This window comes from Mucor velutinosus, assembly GCF_035048745.1.
Source record: "Mucor velutinosus strain NIH1002 chromosome Unknown tig00001563, whole genome shotgun sequence".
Lineage (NCBI taxonomy): Eukaryota > Fungi > Mucoromycota > Mucoromycetes > Mucorales > Mucoraceae > Mucor > Mucor velutinosus.
In genome coordinates, this window is record NW_027041904.1 from 2,307,753 (window position 1) to 2,326,846 (window position 19,094).

General features: G+C 41.4%; 4 protein-coding genes across 4 annotated transcripts; 3 read left to right on the forward strand and 1 right to left on the reverse strand.

Annotated features, from left to right (window-relative positions):
• Window positions 1-631: 631 nt before the first annotated feature.
• On the reverse strand, window positions 632-3,266 carry MSD1_1 (aspartate--tRNA ligase msd1; the record flags this gene model as incomplete). Its single annotated transcript, XM_064828606.1, has 2 exons — window positions 632-2,962; window positions 3,018-3,266. 2 exons carry the CDS (start codon window positions 3,264-3,266, stop codon window positions 632-634), a joined length of 2,580 nt encoding a protein of 859 aa, XP_064685808.1.
• A 909-nt stretch (window positions 3,267-4,175) lies between these two features.
• MSD1_2 (aspartate--tRNA ligase msd1) lies at window positions 4,176-6,332 on the forward strand (the record flags this gene model as incomplete). The annotated part of the gene is made up of 1 exon (XM_064828607.1): window positions 4,176-6,332. One exon carries the CDS (start codon window positions 4,176-4,178, stop codon window positions 6,330-6,332), a length of 2,157 nt encoding a protein of 718 aa, XP_064685809.1.
• Window positions 6,333-7,422: 1,090 nt separating this feature from the next.
• CPA1 (Multifunctional pyrimidine synthesis protein CAD) lies at window positions 7,423-9,937 on the forward strand (the record flags this gene model as incomplete). Its single annotated transcript, XM_064828608.1, has 6 exons — window positions 7,423-7,866; window positions 7,952-8,063; window positions 8,121-8,307; window positions 8,369-8,450; window positions 8,520-8,696; window positions 8,756-9,937. 6 exons carry the CDS (start codon window positions 7,423-7,425, stop codon window positions 9,935-9,937), a joined length of 2,184 nt encoding a protein of 727 aa, XP_064685810.1.
• A 1,659-nt stretch (window positions 9,938-11,596) lies between these two features.
• Window positions 11,597-17,063, forward strand: ATC70_009377 (uncharacterized protein; the record flags this gene model as incomplete). The annotated part of the gene is made up of 15 exons (XM_064828609.1): window positions 11,597-11,805; window positions 11,866-12,077; window positions 12,164-12,252; window positions 12,323-12,396; window positions 12,457-12,482; window positions 12,539-12,715; window positions 12,784-12,843; window positions 12,906-13,073; window positions 13,130-13,363; window positions 13,418-13,594; window positions 13,652-14,097; window positions 14,152-14,930; window positions 14,985-16,119; window positions 16,180-16,283; window positions 16,337-17,063. 15 exons carry the CDS (start codon window positions 11,597-11,599, stop codon window positions 17,061-17,063), a joined length of 4,617 nt encoding a protein of 1,538 aa, XP_064685811.1.
• Window positions 17,064-19,094: the final 2,031 nt, after the last annotated feature.

Genomic DNA, 19,094 nt, shown 5'->3' on the forward strand with positions numbered 1-19,094 from the left:
TTTGATACTGAACTCGTACTGAATCTTTTGCCTACTGCGAATGGCTATGACCTCGCTATCAATATTGGAAGGTCTCATGAATATCTACACTGCTCACTTTTAAATGGGTGCACGCAGGATTTTACAATTAAGAAAAAGTTGTAATTCTCAAGTAAGATGATACAAGCTATAGACACAAAGGCGATACTAAATAAAGTGTGTCTCTCTGACCTTTGTAATACCACTACGTTTGAATATTCAAGCAACTTCCAGAAAATGCTTTTAACATCTATGCTTTAAATAAACGATGCAAATCCAACAAGCTAATGGCTTGTCCTATTAATATGTATACAACGTCAATATATCGTATTTTCTTTACTCGCACTGCATTTTTTTGTGCCATTATATAACTCATTTGATCAATACTGATTCTATTTAGTTTAAATGTTACAAATAAATCGTTTTTAAACCATCAATTTATCACATTTATTGTATAATATGCCATCTCTGCTATTTGATTTTCAACATATTTTATGATACAGGATGTATGTATTACAATGATTTCCACATTGATTCTGCCGTTTTAGTAACACTCACTGGCAAACCTAGTACAAGGCATGTTAGGTAGTAGTCTACTACACGTAATGATAAGTTATACAGTACCTGCCAATTGCGCCACTTTGATACCATGCGATTCTCGGCACACACCTGGCTCCACTTTATGCACAAAGCTCCAATTCCCGTGTTCATTCATCTCTAAACCAGTGCGATAGCATTTTAAATGCTGGTAATCTTGCACGGTATCTGCTAGTTCATGAAAATGAGTAGCGAAAATGGTTCTGCACTTGATCTTATTATGCAAATAGTCCAAGATACCAAACGCCAGCGAAAACCCATCCTTGGTTGATGTACCTCTTCCCACTTCATCCATGATCACCGTTGATTTTGCAGTGGCATGCTGCAGAATGGTAGACACCTCAGACATCTCCACCATGAACGTGGATTGGTTTTGAGCCAAATTATCAGCAGCACCCACTCGACTAAAGATCTTATCTGTGACGCCAATCCAAGCACGATTTGCAGGTACAAAGCATCCCATATGTGCCATTAATACAATAATCACATGCTGCCTTAGGAAGGTGCTTTTGCCTCCCATATTGGGTCCAGTTAGGAGCCAAATGCGTTGTTTGTTACCTACATCACAATCATTCTCTGTGAAGTTCTTGCCCTTTTTTGCTAGATTGGATTCTACCACCGGATGCCGTCCACCCTGAATCAGGGTACGGTTGACACGCGTCAAACGGGGTCGTATATATTGGTTGTTGATGGCTAGTTGTGCAAAGCTGGTGAGCACATCTAACTGCGCGAGCTTTCTGCAGCTTTGTAGTATTGTTGCACTGGCATCCAGTACCGTGTCCACCACCTGCTCAAACACCTCATTTTCAACCTGAATGATTTGTGATTGAACACCCTCTAATCGCACAGAGATGCTAGTCCATTCATCAATCTGGTATCGCTTCTTGGACTTGGTATGCTGCAACGGTATTGCATGAGGAAATCGTTCCAGGAGCTTGCTCGACTGTCTGCTGCTGACTTCAATGATGTGCTTCCAGGTGCTGCCATCTGTAAGCAGAGAGAGAGAATTACCGCATAACTGACGCAGCTCATTCTGCAAATTTAGCCGTTGCATCTCCAATTGATCCAGTTCAGTATGTAGCTGCAGCAATGCTGGATGAAATGCGTGATTGACAAAACCATAATCCCTGACTTCTTTGGATTGAATCTTTTCGTGATCAAAGGCGTCCTGAATGTGCTTTGCAATGCTGTCGTGAGGGTCCATGTCGTTTATCAATGACTGCATGGGAGGAAATGCCTGTAACTTGGTGTGTATGCTCTTGATGACATCCAGCGTGGACCATACTTCCATCAGATCTGTATGCTGCCCTTTCTTGAAATTCAAACGAGTGATGGCCCTTTGGGCATCCGTGCTAGAATGCAGCAAACGACGTATATCATCCAACAGAAAGCGATCCTGCGTAAAAAATTCTACCACATCCAGACGACGATTGATATCAGGCACATTGGTTAAAGGAGAGGATATCCACTGCGTCAACAGTCTGGAGCCTGCACTTGTGGACGTACAGTCAAGCACGCTTAATAAGCTATCTGTTCTTCTTCCTTGCAATGTCTTGACAAGCTCGAGTGACGCCATGGCTGCACTGTCTATACACACTGAATCATGCGTGCTGAAGCGTGAGGGCATTTGCCATTTTGGTTTTCGATTAATATGTGTTTCATTTACATACATCATTAACGCCATTCCTGCGGCTAATTCAATTTGACTAAATCCTAGTGTGTTTGCCGAAAACCGCTTAAACATCTGGTTTAGTGTTCTCATTGCCTTCTTATCGCTGAAGTCTTGATCGGCTTGATAGCTGAGTGCGATGCTGGCATCTGACATGAGCAGCTTTGTAATGGGATCAAAAGCATCGTCTTGGTCAACTAATCCTCGCTCCAAGGCTGCATCAGAGGGACGCATTGACTCTGGTAATATGACTTCTCTGGGTCTAATGCGGGCAAGATCGTCCTTTAGACTGCTTGTCGATGATAGCTGCATCACAAACTCTCCTACTGACACATCAACCCAAGCTAAACCAATTTGTTCCTTATATGGAAAAATGGATAATAGATAATTGTATTGCGATGATTTCAGGAACCCTTCTTCAATGACTGTGCCTGGAGTAATGACTCGAGTTACTTTGCGATCCAGGGCGACAATGGTGTTGTCTTGTCTTGACACAGGTCCAGCTTGCTCGCATAAAGCCACTTTGCAATGCAATTCATTAACCAATATCTCCAAGTATCTGTCCAATGCTCGAGCAGGGAATCCTGCAAAATCAACGATGGTGTCTGCTGCGATCCTTTTCGTAGTCAACTTGATACCAAGCTTGGGGGCAAATGTGGTTGCATGATCTTCATAAAGCTATGTTTGTTCTTTTTTAGTCATGATGTGCATGGTGATGAAGCTGTGTGTTTACCTCGTAAAATTCGCCAACTTGAGTCAACAATGCACATTGGGGGTATTTCTTTCGGTATTTTCTGACAGTATCCAGCACTACAGATCCTGTAGGCATCTCCACATGCGAAAGCAAGCTGTTGGCGACATCGGGAAAGACGGCGAGATCAGTCAGGACATGCTTGGAGACCTTTTTTCTTAATATAGTTGTAGTTGATAGATATCTAGAAATTGATGAAATTGCAGCTGATTGTCTCGGTAGTACTGGCATCATGAGAGAGTGGGTAAAGAGACGCTTTTGTTTGTTTGGTAGTTGAAACTTTTTTTTTTCTTTTTTTCTTCCTTTTGCAATGTGACTCTAAAGGGTCGGAAGAGCAATGGTTGCAGAATATAGGTTAAGATTGGAACCATCAGAGCATGGTGATAAACAATACAGCGCGGATTTTGCTAGAAGTCAGCGCCTGAGAAGCAGGAGACGAGCATGAATAGACGATTAATTAAAATGGTGGAAATTCTGAACGCTGTGTCCAAATCTTGTCCTGATCTCCGGAAATGTTCTGATTTTAGTGAAGTTTGACTGGGCACAATGCAATCCAAAGATAGCCAACAAAGAACTCCATCCTCTTGCTGGCTACACCCCATTCATATGATAGACATCGTCTGAAATCAAATTGTGCAAAGTGTTACAAGATTCTTGGATGTTTCTCTTTCATATTACTAAAGGGGGGATTTGGGGGGAGGAGGTGGATTGGGATTGATGCTCATCTGAATGGGCCTAATCTGATAACCACATTTATTTATTGTTATACAACCAAAATGTGCTTTTTGCATGTTGGAGACAGCCAAGGCCAGTTCACACACACACACACACACACTCTCTCTCTCTCTCTCTCTCTCTCTCTCTACATTGCGCACACACACACAGAAGCCCATGCGGTAACAGCAGCAGCAGCAGCAGCAGCCCAAGATTTTTTCTTCTATGTTCTTGCTCCTTGTTTAGATCGATTTCGAATTCAAGAATTTTTGTTTCTTAATTTAAAAAAAAATGTCTAAAAAACCATGTTACCTAGCTTCTCGTTTTCTTTTTCTCTTTTCTTCTTCTTCTTCTTCTTCTTCTTCTCTCTCTCTCTCTCTCTCTCTCTCTAGAAAATACTGTTCAATCACACCGCTTTTTGATAGTATGATTTATGATGAAGAGAATCAACGGCAGCCAGACTATACGAACTACGACATCGAGCAGCAACAGACACAGCAGGAAGAAGAGGATGATGGTGCGGAATCCGACTACTCGCTTGACTATGAATATCTAGGCCCACGTAAAGCAAACTACAGAGGCGAAGATGACGCTGATTCAGTTGCATCTGATTTATCCAGCACTTGCCGTGATGATGGTTTCGATATGTGGGATGAAGATCCATATAGCACAAATGATTTTACTTGGGAATCAAACGACATGCGCTTGACATTTTTCATCAAACAAAGACAACGGCAGCTGGATGCCATCAACTCAATTGCGCCATGGCAGCAGAATTCGTTTTGGAAGAAAGAAAAGGGTTGGCCTAAACAATTGCCTGCTTCCAGTTCCACAACAAATCATGATCAGTCAGCAAATGCGTTGTCACTGGTTTTATCCGATCTTGGTTCTTCTGAGAAGCTTCATGCTGTTTACAGAGACAGAATCATTGAATGTGGGAACTACGAGAAGGAAATACTTCTCAATACAATCAAGCAGGAGAAAATCAACACGACAACCTATTTGGACAATGTCGACAACGATACAGTCCAGCAAGCAGCCAATGCGTCTGATAAATTCATCGCAACACATGCTTCCATTTCACACTCATCCATCCATAGCAACACCACGCATAGTAAATATCAACCCAACACTGTAAATACATCCTCCACAACAAACGACAAATTCATCTCCAAATTCATTCCCTACACAAAATACATTCGACGTTCTCATTTCCCCATCATTTTACCGCAGAATTCTTACTTGTCCTTGGGGTTTGAACCCATGTGTCTGGCAGAGAAATACGGATACATGGCCATCGGTGGCATAGAGGGTGAATTCGAGCTTTACTGCTGTATGGATAGCGCAAAGCCAATCAAGATATGGGGCACCAAATTCAAGGGTAAGAACAATGTGCTGCTCATGACGAATGCAGTGCAGGTTGTGCGATGGAAGAAGCAGGATCACGACTATAACTACTATCTGATTGCGTGCATGAATGATGCTGGTATACTGATATATGATCTACCCAGTCACCGCCAATGCCAGACCACTGCAAACACTTGTCATCTCCAATGCCACATACGTGCGTTTGATCGTGTGCCTATCAATGATGCACGCGTGAGTCCTGATGGCAACCATCTGGTGTGTGTAGGCGACGAAGCTTGTATATTCCATATATCCATCTCTTTCAACAAACAGGGCAAAATTGCATTTGGACATCCACACAAATTAAAGATACCCCTTTCCATTCTATCCATCAATCATCAGCATCCACTTTCAAAGTCATTTGGTAAACCTCGAGCTACTTCATCATCGCCATCAACATCCACTGCTACTTCCAGTACCTTTTCGTCGCAATACGTTGCTTGGAGCAAATCGTCCATCTACTTTGCACAAACATCCGACACGCAAAACAATGTCTTTGTATGGCGCACAAAACCTCACTTTGAAATACTGTTTAGCATCGATGCTGGCGGCTACACCTATGCCATCCAGTTTCATCCAGAGCTTGAAGGCGTCTTGGCATTCTCCAATCGATACGGCTACTTACATACAGTGAATTTGGACGAATGCGTCTCTCGTCTGGACTCACATCGAACCATACGCTTGCTAGACTACGACCGACAAACAACCCATAGCAATGGCCATACCTGTACGGATAAATGTTTGCAAGGTGATGAAGCTGTGCATCATACATTGCATTTGTTAGCACGACACGAAATCACCATGGTTTCATTTCGAGGAGAAAAGAACAAACGCCTGCGTATTCTGGCCAAAATCAATGGGCTACAGTGGTCTCGCGATGGACGGTATCTCTACGTATCAACAAAAAAACGCGTCTTGGCCTACGAGTTTGTGCAGTCTTCGTGCCATGTGCAGAGCCTAGAAAAGATGGCTAGTTTAGCAGCATTGTCCATTTTGGAGAGAAATACAAAGAGGAAGAGAAGAGATCAAAAGCAAGGATTCGAGGAAGAAACAGAAGATGAAGAAGAAGAAGCGAGCAAAAGGAAACGGAGAATTTGGTGTGAGAAATGGTGTAAAATACCAGCGCATGTTCGACACAACGTACTCGGTGACACACATTTAGCCAGTCATTGGTAATACAGCAAATGATAGCTGTTTGAAAATAAAGATAATTTGTGTATTTGTATCCTATACTCTTGTTAAACCGCCTTTTTGTCGTGCAAAGAGAAGCAAGATGCTTTCGTTTTGTACCTTTTCTTGATCCAGGAACGATTGCCTTCACATTAAATAGCCGCAAAATACAGACTGCAGGTTGGGTGCGATATTGATTGCTTGTGCAATGCCAAGATCACACTACAATGCTCGAAAGTGAAGGTATTAGATCAATACTCTAGTAGTTGCCATGGCAACGCTTCATGTAATTCCTGGTAAAGACTTATGGACTGACCAGACATAATTTATAAACCCTTGATGGCCGATTTCTACATGATGTAACTCCTTTCCAAATAAATTTGGCATGCTCATCATACCATATATACCTAGTTGGGATGAATTCAGTCATTTGCAAGCGCCGATATCTCGAAATATAGGTCAGTTTAGATGACTAAAGTGGCGCCAAACTGGTTCCTTGTTCGGCTATCCCTGATCTGCCTCTCATTCTTGATTTCAAGTGAGAAGCATTTAGATTGGGCGTGAGTATATGTCTTTGCCACTGATCAGACGCAATTCAATGGTATGTTTGGTATACATTGACTCGTTGTGGAATCATCCACTATAGTTATTTGCAGATGCCACTCTAGCATGTTCATCAAGAGATATACATAGAAGAAATGCTAGGACCATCAGACCACGCATCCGTTGACACTCCGGTGATAAGAACATTTGTATTCTGCATGCAGAATAGAGACCAGCGATCGACATTTGAATGACTTCCAAGCAGTTTGAATGGTTTTACATTGTATGTGGAGTAGTTTTCAATAAGCAAATACCGCTAGCAAAGTAGTGGATAGCGACTCATTAAGTTTCAATAATTGGTTTTTGTTCATTCGCTTGCTCAAGTGACTCCAAATGGTATCAAAATCTGATTAAATTCATCATCTTTACGGGCTAATCCGGTCACATTTAGCTTGAAAACATCCGCTTTTTAACGAAAAACAGGGTATAATTTGATATTTCTTTCATCTGCTTTACAAAACATTTGATATACAACATTTTTTCTGGTAACAACATGTTGCCACGATTGTCGACCAACTACCTGAGAAGGACAGTGGCAAACACATCTGTCTGGCAATCCTCTTTGAAACAACCTTTGACAGGCGGTAGCAATCCATTTCAGCAATGTGTGTTTAGACATCTACATACAAAGAAATCATCTCTACAGACATCATCGATAGCATGGTTGGCACAAAAAACCCATCAGCAGATTCCCAAGAGAATTTTCACTACGTCGAAGCCATCATGGACATCGGTGCAAAGGGCCACTGTCAATACTGTAGATAAAAAAGTAGCGCAAGCAGTGCCCAAAGCAACAGAGGTCAAAGCTCCCAACAGCCAGAGAAATGCGACTGACTGGGCCATCATTAAACAATTGATGAAATACATTTGGCCCAAGAACGATTTAGGTGTCAAGACTCGTGTGGTCATTGCATTGTCTTTGTTAGTGGGCGGCAAGGTTGGTTGCTTGAATTTTCATGCCTGTTTTGATTTGCCATTTAACTAAAACCAATGTGTTCGGTTGCATATATATATATATATAGTTGTTGAATGTTCAGGTACCATTCTTTTTCAAAAATGTCATTGATTCTTTGAATATCACTATTCCTGAAGAGGGCACTCTGTGGGCTATCTGTGGTGCTGCTATTATTGGTTGTAAGTAGAGGGAGGGAGGATTCAAATTAGCTACATCAACCTAAAAGCTGTGGATAGATGGTCTCGCTCGTTTGGGTTCAAGTGTCTTTCAAGAACTTCGTAATGCTGTATTTGCTGCTGTTGCTCAAAAGGCAATTCGTCGTGTAGCTCTCAATGTATTCACTCACCTTCATAAGCTTGATCTTGGATTCCATTTAACTCGTCAAACGGGCGGTTTAAATCGTGCAATTGATCGTGGTACAAAGTAAGCATCAATGGGCAACATTCAATACGCCAACCACTTTAACCAATATTATAATTGATAGAGGCATCAGTTTCATGGTAAGCTCAATGGTATTCCATGTATTGCCAACCGCTTTGGAAATCAGTATGGTGTGCGGTATTTTGGTAAGTGTTGGATTGGCGGGAGTGCCCTTGCAGGATCATTGGCTGATTGAGTGATGATTCACATTGTAGGCTTATAAATTTGGCACACCTTATGCTGCTGTTACTCTCGGTACTATCATGGCATATGTTGGCTACACTGTTACAACAACTGCTTGGAGAACTCAGTTCAGAAAGCAAGCCAATGCTGCTGACAATGTTGCTGCCTCAAAAGCTGTGGATTCATTGATTAATTTCGAAGCTGTCAAGGTAAGAGCAGCTCTGTAACAACTGTGTGATGGGAAAGGGTATACTCATAGAATGCATAGTATTTCAACAATGAGAAATTTGAAGCTGAGCAATACGACAAGCCTTTGGAAAAGTATGAAAAGGCATCACTCAAAGTAGCATCCAGTCTTGCTCTTTTGAATGCTGGGCAAAATGCCATCTTCAGTACAGCCTTGACCATCATGATGCTTTTGTCTGCTAACGGTGTGATGAAGGGAACAATGACAGTGGGTGATGTGGTCATGGTCAATCAATTGGTGTTTCAACTATCCATGCCTTTGAATTTTTTGGGATCTGTCTACAGAGAATTGCGCCAATCGTTGATTGATATGGATACCTTGTTCAACTTGGAAAACCGTGCCCCCTTGGTCCAAGATGCTCCTGATGCTAAAGAGTTCATCTTTAAGGGCGGTGAGATTAGATTTGAGAATGTCAAGTTTGGCTACCACCCTGAAAGACTCATCTTGAACGACGTGTCGTTCACTGTACCTGCTGGCTGCAAAGCTGCGTTTGTCGGACCTAGCGGATGTGGTAAATCCACCATCTTGAGACTCTTGTTCCGTTTCTACGAACCTCAGTCGGGTAACATCTATGTGGATGGCCAGAATATCAAGGATGTCACCATGGACAGTCTGCGCAAGGCCATTGGTGTTGTTCCTCAAGATACAACACTGTTCAACAACTCTATTTATTACAATATTAACTATGGTCGCATTGATGCCTCGAGAGAAGAAGTTTATCAAGCTGCGAAACGTGCTCGTATCCACGATGTCATCATGTCTTTGCCCGAGAAATACGACTCTACTGTAGGTGAACGTGGTTTGATGTTGTCGGGCGGCGAGAAGCAGAGAATTTCGCTTGCTAGAACCATCCTCAAGAAGCCTCGTATCTTGTTCCTGGATGAAGCTACTTCAGCATTGGATACGCATACGGAACAGTCGCTCTTGGCTAACTTTAGAAGTATTTTGCGTGAGACCAACATGACCAGCTTACACATTGCTCATCGTCTGAGAACCATTGCTGATGCAGATCAAATCTTTGTGCTCAAGGAAGGCACTGTGGTTGAGCATGGCCGACATGAAGAGTTGCTATTGATGGATGACAGTGTGTATAAGGGCATGTGGGTCAAGCAAGAAAGCACCCAGACTTACTTTGAAGATCTTGATAAGCATGAACAAGAATTCAATCAAGATGGCTTTGAGAACAAGAGGCCCAAGGATTAAGCCCACTTTGTTGATCCAGTATAGACTTTTATTGATAAATGTACATAAAAATTATAATTCTAATACTACTGTTGATGACTCTCTGCTGTGTGCATTACAAATCTTAATCTCAAACGAACCGGACACTTTTATCCTGCAACTATCATGAAAGAACTTCCTATAGACGACCTGGGCCCGTGGATCCAATCCTCAATATGCCTCTCGTCTGTATCATTGGAAACAGATTATATACAGATAGACAGCATACTTGTATTGCTTCTTATGACTCAAAATTATGTAAATCACACCAAAACTTGAGTGCATTTAATCCGTGATTTCTCGCGTTGAAGACGTTTTAGACTGCCAGAAGAGCACCAGACAATTGCTCTCGTCTAACAGTTGCTTGCTGACATCTTTGCTCAACTTTTTGAGAGCTCAAAAAATATGGCCAAAAATCGACCAAAAAGCATGAGGGGTACCTCATGGTTTTCATCAAAAATTAAACGATCGCTTTTTTGACTCCAAAGATGAAGACTTTTACTAAGGCATATATTAATTCAAAATGTTTCTATCCATCCAAAGCAATCCCTGAAACTTTGTTTGTGCGACCTTTATATATAAAATCTCAACATTCTCGTCAAAAACGTCATTTCATATTTTCAAAAATTTTGTTCAAAACGTACATTTTAAATAATACTATTGGAAGCGCCTTGAAACGTATTACAAAAGACCATTAGAGAGTATGGGTTGAACATTGCAACTTATATAGTCGAATCTTTCAAAAGAGTAAAATCAAGTCGAATTTGGACAGAATTTGGCCGGTTTAGAGCAGCAAAAAATAAGTGGAGATGCAACCAATTTTGGCTGGTGACAAATACCAATGCCTGCTGTAATCACGAACACAAGCAATGTTTGTGAGGCTATCAAGAAGGGAATACAATCTGAGGAACGCTTTAGCTTAAACTGTTTGATTTATCTTGCGCTTGTCATAAATGATCATATATAATGGGTCTAATCATTCCAAGATAGTTATCTTAAGGCGAGTCCTCATTCAAGAAGACGCAACAATGTCCACCTGTTTTGATTAGTTCACTTCGAATCTGAAGTCAACCATCTATTAAAATCATTGCACAGTGTGGATGGGAAGAAACATTTAATGAATGATCTTATCATTGCATTGCAGCGTATGTGTAAGGCTGAAGGGGTGGGAAAAACTAATCTATTTCAATGTACCATGTGTCCCTTCCAAATATGACGAATAAAACGGGAAAAAGGAACATCCATGTAGCAAATCATGGATATGTCCTTTCGGTATCTGTCTCAGTTTTTGACATAGATATGTGGTACATGGCACTTATCAGTTATCTGATTACTCTTTATCTCTTTGATTTTCTCACCATTTGTTCAGTGCATTCAATTGTACATGGTATATATCCCTAAGCCAATACAAACAAGCTTTAAAGGAGACCCGCTGTTGATAAGCAAATGATGGGCAAATATATCCACTTGTATTGGTCAGATGACTCGCTGCGATTGGCCCTGAAAGAGATTCATGCTTCATGTTTGGTTGGATGAACGGTTGGTATACAACCAAAAATCAAAATATAAAGAGTATAAATAGAATCGTTATCCTATCTCTTTTGTAACTTTTTTCTCTCTTTTCATTATTCTCAACAAAAAATGACTATATCCAAAGATCCTAGTGATGGTGTACTAGGAACATCACCTAAAAGCAACAATAACACCTTTAGCTTATATGCTGAATCTTCATCTACTCGTCGAGGATCCGTACACTCAGTTCACGATTCTCCAAGTTTACAGCGCAGACTGATTGATGCTACTTTCTCTCAAGCTTCAGAGGCCACTAAAAATTTTGTCCCACCTCGCATGTAAGTGCTGAATGATACTATGAGCAGCAGATCTATATATACTAACATGTCATGTACAAGTGGTGGTGCCAGTGGAAGCGGTTTCAATTCTAGAAATCATTCAAGACAAAGTAGTAACATAGATAATACTAGTGCTATGTTTCATTCAAATCAAATTAACACTACATTGGATCCATTTTCCTTACTGAAGATGGCTCCAAATGTTGTTAAATCAAGGAAAGGCAGTGTGCTGGCTCGAAATACAATTTTGAAAATGGATCATTTCTCAAGTGGTAAGCATACTTTCTATACTGCTTGATAGAATGACGTATATGTGGGCCTCTCTTCTTACAACGTGCTTCTTTATCCATACAAAAAGGAACCAATACAAACCTCGACTTTCATCTTCAAGGTGCCCCTAATTTCCGTGTTGCGGAGCTCAACGTTCATGGTGTTGCACAGCCTACAGTAAATTCCAATAAAGATAATTTGCATAGGGTGGGTGAAGAGTACAGCGACTAACGCCACCGCTATTTAGGTGATTGGACTTTCGACTATATTGGCCATATTGAATTGCCATCCGAAGAGCCTAAATTCTGAATCATGCACCTGGTAAGTCATACAGCAGCAAATTCCATCGATTTGTTTGGCGACTAAAGAGTATCATCATAGGTTCTCAACTCGTGAGGAGCCATTAGGTATAACTCTATATAAATGGCAGATTGAATATCAACTGAACCTTTTTTTTTAATAGTTTATTTAAATGGATCCCCTTATGTATTGCGTGAGTATGCAGATCCAATGCAAAATATGAGCGCTTTTCTTGGGATCAATGCTGTCCGTTTAGAAAAGGTCGAGGAGAGATTGAAACTGGATGTTGTAAAGGAAGCCAAATCATTGGGAGGGCTGCTGTTGGTGCATCAAGAACTATGTAAGAGTGCAGTTTGGGTGTGTGTGTGTGTGTGTGTGTGTAGCGAAATCTAAGCGTTTGTGATATAGCGGACGGCACGGTGGTTCCTTGCTACATTGCAGCTGACAAGGTGCAAACACCAAAAGAAGGTTTGTTTCGAGAATGGAGAGAGAGAGAGAGATAAAGACTAGTGCATTGACAAACAGTCCAGTGTTTCAGTCGTTTCAAACTGAAGGCTACAGATTGAAATACTTTCGTATTCCAATCTCACCTGAGCAGGCGCCCGAGGACAACTACTTTGACGAGTACATCAATGTGATTCGCAGCTTGGAGCCAACAGATCCACTCATCTTTAACTGCGGCATTGGTGCTGTGAGAAGTAAGTCCTTTGTATTAGATTTTGTATAAACCATTACTCATTTGCAAATAAATTAGCTACGGTGGGTATCATCATTGCTCAGATCATTCGACGCACCCAGTTGATTGAACGAGGAAGACCTGATCCATTTCCCATCCCAGGCTGGAGCTACCCTTCTACTATGGATACTAGTTCGCCAGTCATGTCAGATGAACTAAACATGAATCGATATGTCAAGGGCTTGGAGGAGGCTGATAATGTCAATGCCAAAAACCATGCACTATTAAGACTTGTACTCATATTGGAAAATGGTAAGCAAAGCCGACATTATCCTCATATGTGCTTGTACTCACACGCAGCAACAGCATTGGACTCTAAGCTGTCATCTCAATCTGCTATTGAATGGGTTTTGCAGAGAGGCTCACTGATTGAAAACTTGAAAGAGGCTATCATGGGCAACTACCAATCCATTGTTTCTCTGACGACTGTACTAGAGAGTGGTACATTCAGTAAGCGCATCTTGGATACTGTGATTGATCGATGTAAGTTGTATGTATACACTGAAGTCAGTCTGATGCCTTACTTTTCTTTTATAATAGCGGATGCTGTCATCAACTTGAGAGAATCCATCTTGACAAACCGCATCCGACAAACTACGCAAACCTCCTCAGCTGACTACGATGAAAGCAATTACCTCAGCAAGGCACTGAATGGCTTACAGCGTTACTTTTTCTTGCTCTGCTTCACAGCCTATGTCAATGAATCGCCCAACACCAAATTTGAAAACAGATTCTCTTCTTGGGTGAGAAGTCGCACTGAAATCTGGGCCATGCTGCAAAATATGCGTCGCAAAGGTCCTCGCTTGTATTTTTTCCGTCCAGTGGAGGATTTGCACCACCTGAACCCTACAGCGAATCAAAAGAGAGCCAGCAGTGCTTTGAGTGTATCAAGAGGACGCAATGCTCAAGGTATGTTTGACATGACAGGCGCTGGGCCACAACCGAATACAGGCATCACAGTGGAAATGGAGGAGTTTACCATCAATGTAAGTATCCGTATATTTGTATCCAGAGCAGTGTGATTCAACTAGTGAACATAGTCTCGTACGGGTGTGGTTCTCACTTCACAAACAATTCTCAAAGTCGATTTTTGGCATTTTGGCTATCTCTCTGACAAGAATGAAGACAGCAGTATAACCTCATCTATGGAGGAAGACCATAAATTGCAGCAACCTCAGCAGCAGCAAGGGCCAGAGAGACATCACAGCTTTGTCATAGATGGCGCATCCAATTTTAGACGCATTGAGAATACACATGTCTATGGTGTTGCTCAGCCTACGGTCAATGGCCTGCGTCAAGTGATCCGTACATTACTCAGTGATAGACCCAAGAGCGAGCGCATTCTTTGGATCAATCTCCGTGAAGAGCCCATCATCTACATCAACGGTATTCCCTATGTTCTTCGTGATCGCGCTTTTACATTACGCAACTTGAAAGCTTACAAGGGTATTACTGGCTCTCGTATGGAGCAATTGGAAGAAAGATTAAAGGAGGATGTCATGCGTGAAGTAGCTCAATGTGGTGGCCGTATTTTGCTTCATGGCGAGGACAGAAATGGCAACGTGCTCTCTTCATGGGAGGAAGTAGACCTTCAAGATATCATGACAGTGCGAGAGGTGATGGAGTTTGCAGCACTGGAGATCCAACAAGAACGTGAACTGTCAGACAATGAAGAGCAAGCACAGCAAAGTCTCGTCAACAACCTGTTGGAGTACCATCGTGTGCCCATCACTGCTGAAAAAGCGCCCGAGTGGAGAGATTTTGATGACTTGACATCGCTTGTCACTGGTGTCGACCTGTCCAAAACAGCCATCATCATGTAAGTTGTAGATATCATTCGTATCACTCGCAGTACCTGAACAAATTGGCACAGGAATTGTCAAGTAGGCCTTGGTCGATCCACCACTGGTACCATCATTGCTTCGTTATTGACAAGATGGATCCGCCCCAAGAACAATATCTCTTCCACCAATTCCTCTATTCGCAACAGTCGCAGTGAGCTTCCTCTGCAAAACTCTGTACAATACCCCAACTACCAGATCATCAATAGTTTGCTTCGTGTCATTCGACGTGGCCTTGAAAACAAGTGCATCGTGGACGCCATCTTGGATCAGTGCAGTGTCGGAGGCAGGAACTTGCGTAGCACCATTGAAGACGCTCGTATCCAAGCAGAAAAGGAACAGGAAGAAGATCCCAGCCAATTTAAAAGAACTGTCAAGCGCGGAATCACAGCATTGGAGCGTTACTTTATGTTTATTTGTTTCCAGGCGTATCTCGATAGTACATCACCCTCTTTAGTACGAGACACAGAAAGCTTTGGTCTCTGGATGAAGCGCCATCCTGAATTAGGCACTATTTTGCAAGACTTGCTCCATACCAGCGACGAATTCAGATCTCTTGTGCCTGTGGAACAATCCTTGGGTGGTGGAGACGGCATGGCCCTGTCCAGTGAAGTCATGCGTGTTGTTAATTCACGTCATGGCCAGGTGCTTGCTCAACAAACCATCCTCAAACACGATGCCTTCCCCGGCTGTCAAAAGATGAGTCTCAAGGAGAAGATACCTGGCGCTTATAACTTTAGACGCATTGAGATTAAGCAAGTGAAATCGGCTGTCAAGTATGGGGGTTTGGCTGCTACTGTCAGTGGCCTAGCTGCTGATATGGAGAGGGACGACGAAAAAGCATTGCAAGCGCCCTTTGTTTCTGGCTGTGCCATGCCCAATAAGGATGCTATTAAGTCTATCCTCAAAGCCATGCAAGCAGGCCCTGGAGGTCGTCGTTGGGTGTTCTGGACCTGTCTACGTGAAGAGCCAGTGCTATATGTCAATAAGAATCCTTACGTCCTACGCTTGTTTACAGATCCTCTCAAGAATTTGGAAACGACGGGTATCTCAAAAGAACGAGTGGAGAGTATGGAGGATCGCATGAGATTGGACGTGATTCAAGAATTGCACGAGTATGATGGTCGCATGTTGTTGCACGATGAAGACAGTGATTTTAACTTATTGGTAAGTGGCGCTATATAGTGCTTGAGAAGCCCGTTGAAGCTCACTGCCACTTGTATATAGCCATTGTGGGAAACAGTGCCTTCAGATCAAGTCGAAACACCTAGCCAAGTATTTGAGTCTATTAGAGCCGAAGGCTATCAAGTAAACTATCTAAGAATTCCCATGTAAGTTGTTGAATCTGGCTTTACTATAAAATTGCGCTGACCTTCTGAGATAGCACTGATGAACAAGCACCTATTCCAGACGTATTTGATCAGTTAATCCACCGAATGCGCGATGCAAATCAAGACGTCGATGTTATATTCAACTGTCAAATGGGCCGTGGCCGTACAACGACTGGTATGATTGTCGCTTCCTTACTCTCCATGATTCTCAGCAACGATGCTATTGGCGACATGGCTGATTCGTTCATGGTCGACAGTAGCAGTACCACCAGCATCATCAATCCCTTCAGTTCAAATACAAGCAATGATAACGACGACGAATCCTATGATGAAAGAGAGCGCTACCAAAATGGTGAATACCGCGTCATCTTACAACTTGTCAGCGTCTTGACTTATGGTAAACTGGCGAAGCGATTGACTGATCAAGCCATCAACATGTGTGACCATATGCAAAACTTGAGAAAGGCTATTTATGACTATAAGCTGCGTATTGAGGCCATGACAGATCAAGGGTCCAAGAAATGGAGAGCAGCTCGTGAAGTTGCTCTCAATTATCTTGTACGTTACTTTTACTTGGTGGTCTTTGCAAACTACCTTTTGGAAGAGATGGGCACAGCGCTAGATAACGATGAAGATAATTTGGATGATGCTTTCGAGGATCAACAGGAAACGTCGACTGCTTTTAAAGAAGCTAGAAAGCTGACAACATTTAAAGAATGGTTAAAGGGTCGTAGAGAAATTGTGAATATTATATCCTTGCAAACATTAGACTTATCTTAATTAATTATAAATAAAATATTATCAAAATGATATTCCCGTACCATCCATCAGTGATCAATTCCATTCATATCAAAGTAGTCTAGATTCAAGATGCAACATATTTCACCTGATCAACAATAGCAGTGCTCAATATCAACAAAATCAGCAATCCATTACCTTAATATACGACAAGCTACAGGCGCCACTGCCAATGCGGAATCTGGCACGATTGAGAAGCCGATCTGCGTTGCCTGTTACTCGCATCATACATAGTAGGATAGCCCTAATATTAGCCGCAGTTGCACATAATTTTATGCAATCACAATAAACAAATACATCATTAAAATTAAGCATACTGTAAATTTCATATACAATTATGAAAAAGAACGACCATTTTGTAATTCGTACATCATCATCTCAATCTCTCAGGTAATTTGCACTCAAGTTTGTCTGTGTTTTGCTTAACTTGAGCAGTAATAAAAAATAGTGCAATTATAATGTCTATCCGTTTACGAATTGTCCTTAGTAGTAAGATGCGGGTCTTTGAAAATGGGCCAAATCATAAGATGTACAGCACAGCCTTTGAGCATGTATTACAAGGCAACAAAAAAGCAAAGCCGCCAACCGGATTTGAATAAAACGTGCTCCAGTACCCTATCTATTTCTTAATTATTTGTAATTACTGGTAATAGAAAAGTTGTTAATGGCTAATCCATTTCCTTGAAAGCTAGACTCATGGCTTGAAAACTGTTTGTGCAGCCAGCAACTACATTTTAAAACATAATTGCATAATTTTTGAGAAGCGAAACCCTTTGCTTGTTTTTAAACAGAGAAACTCTGTAGTAACTGAAAGGAACTTCGTAAAATAGAACACACAATACAAATCAAACGTAAAAATGAGTAACAGTGTGTAAATTATAATACAATTATTTCCTCAAGCAAATAATAAATTCAAAAGACACTCTTCATATCAAACTGTTTAATGGATGCTAGATCAAATGAGTGCACGTAACTTCATACTTTTGAATGAAAGAAAAACTTAAATTGCATCTATTTGGATACCCTTTTATTATAAACACAAAATCACGATAAATGACAGATCAACAGAAAATCAACCAGTTGTAGACCGTTTCTCTTTCAATCCCTCAGCCAATCAGATTGCTCAAAAACTCCGCTGACCTAAAAAAAAAATTGCGAGAGTTTCCCCCTGTTTTGATGTGAGGCAAAATTTTAAGCTCCGCTATATAGCAATATAGCTGTTACTATCATCAAATTTCCCTCAGGTGCTAGAGCATGCCTTACTTACACCACCTAGCTTTAGATTCTGGCGTTGAGACTCTCAATCATCACTAAAGTAAGTAGTGATAACCAAGTGGAGGCAGCCTATCCATCTCCTAGTCTCGGATAAAGTCTTGTTGAGCTTCAGCGATAGGCACATCCACCACAACGTAATAAAGAGGTATGCTTCGAAAGAAACATAATAAAAGAAAAAAGGAAAAGAAGAACATACTACTATAAGGGTATAGTAGCATGTAGATAAAAAAAAGGAACACTCACACAAAAAAGTGTGTCAAAAGAAAAGCATAACAACAAATACAACATCAAAGATGTTCAGAACAGCTCGTTGTTGTTGCAACAAAAATGCATGCATGAGCAACGTGCATAGTGGTAATAGTCGGATGTCAAGCAACACAAACACGCACAATTGCATGAGCAACAGCAGTATTATAAGTGTGCAATACAACATAGTGACTAATGTTGTTTCATGTGAAGCGACAGAGGCAACACCAACAACAATCCACGGCCATATAACAAAGTAGTATTACAACGGCAATACAGATATATAGCAGTGCATTATGCTTGTTGCTCGTACATACGAAGCAACAACATCGCAAGCATGCGTTGAGCTGATCATATCACAGCCAGCGAAAGAAAAAGAAATCGTAACAAAGCAAACATTATGAATGCATTATCACGAGAAAAAAAGCAATTATACAAACGTCCAGGGAAGTTTTATATCATTGCCACCAAAAGAAAGAAAGTTACTTACCA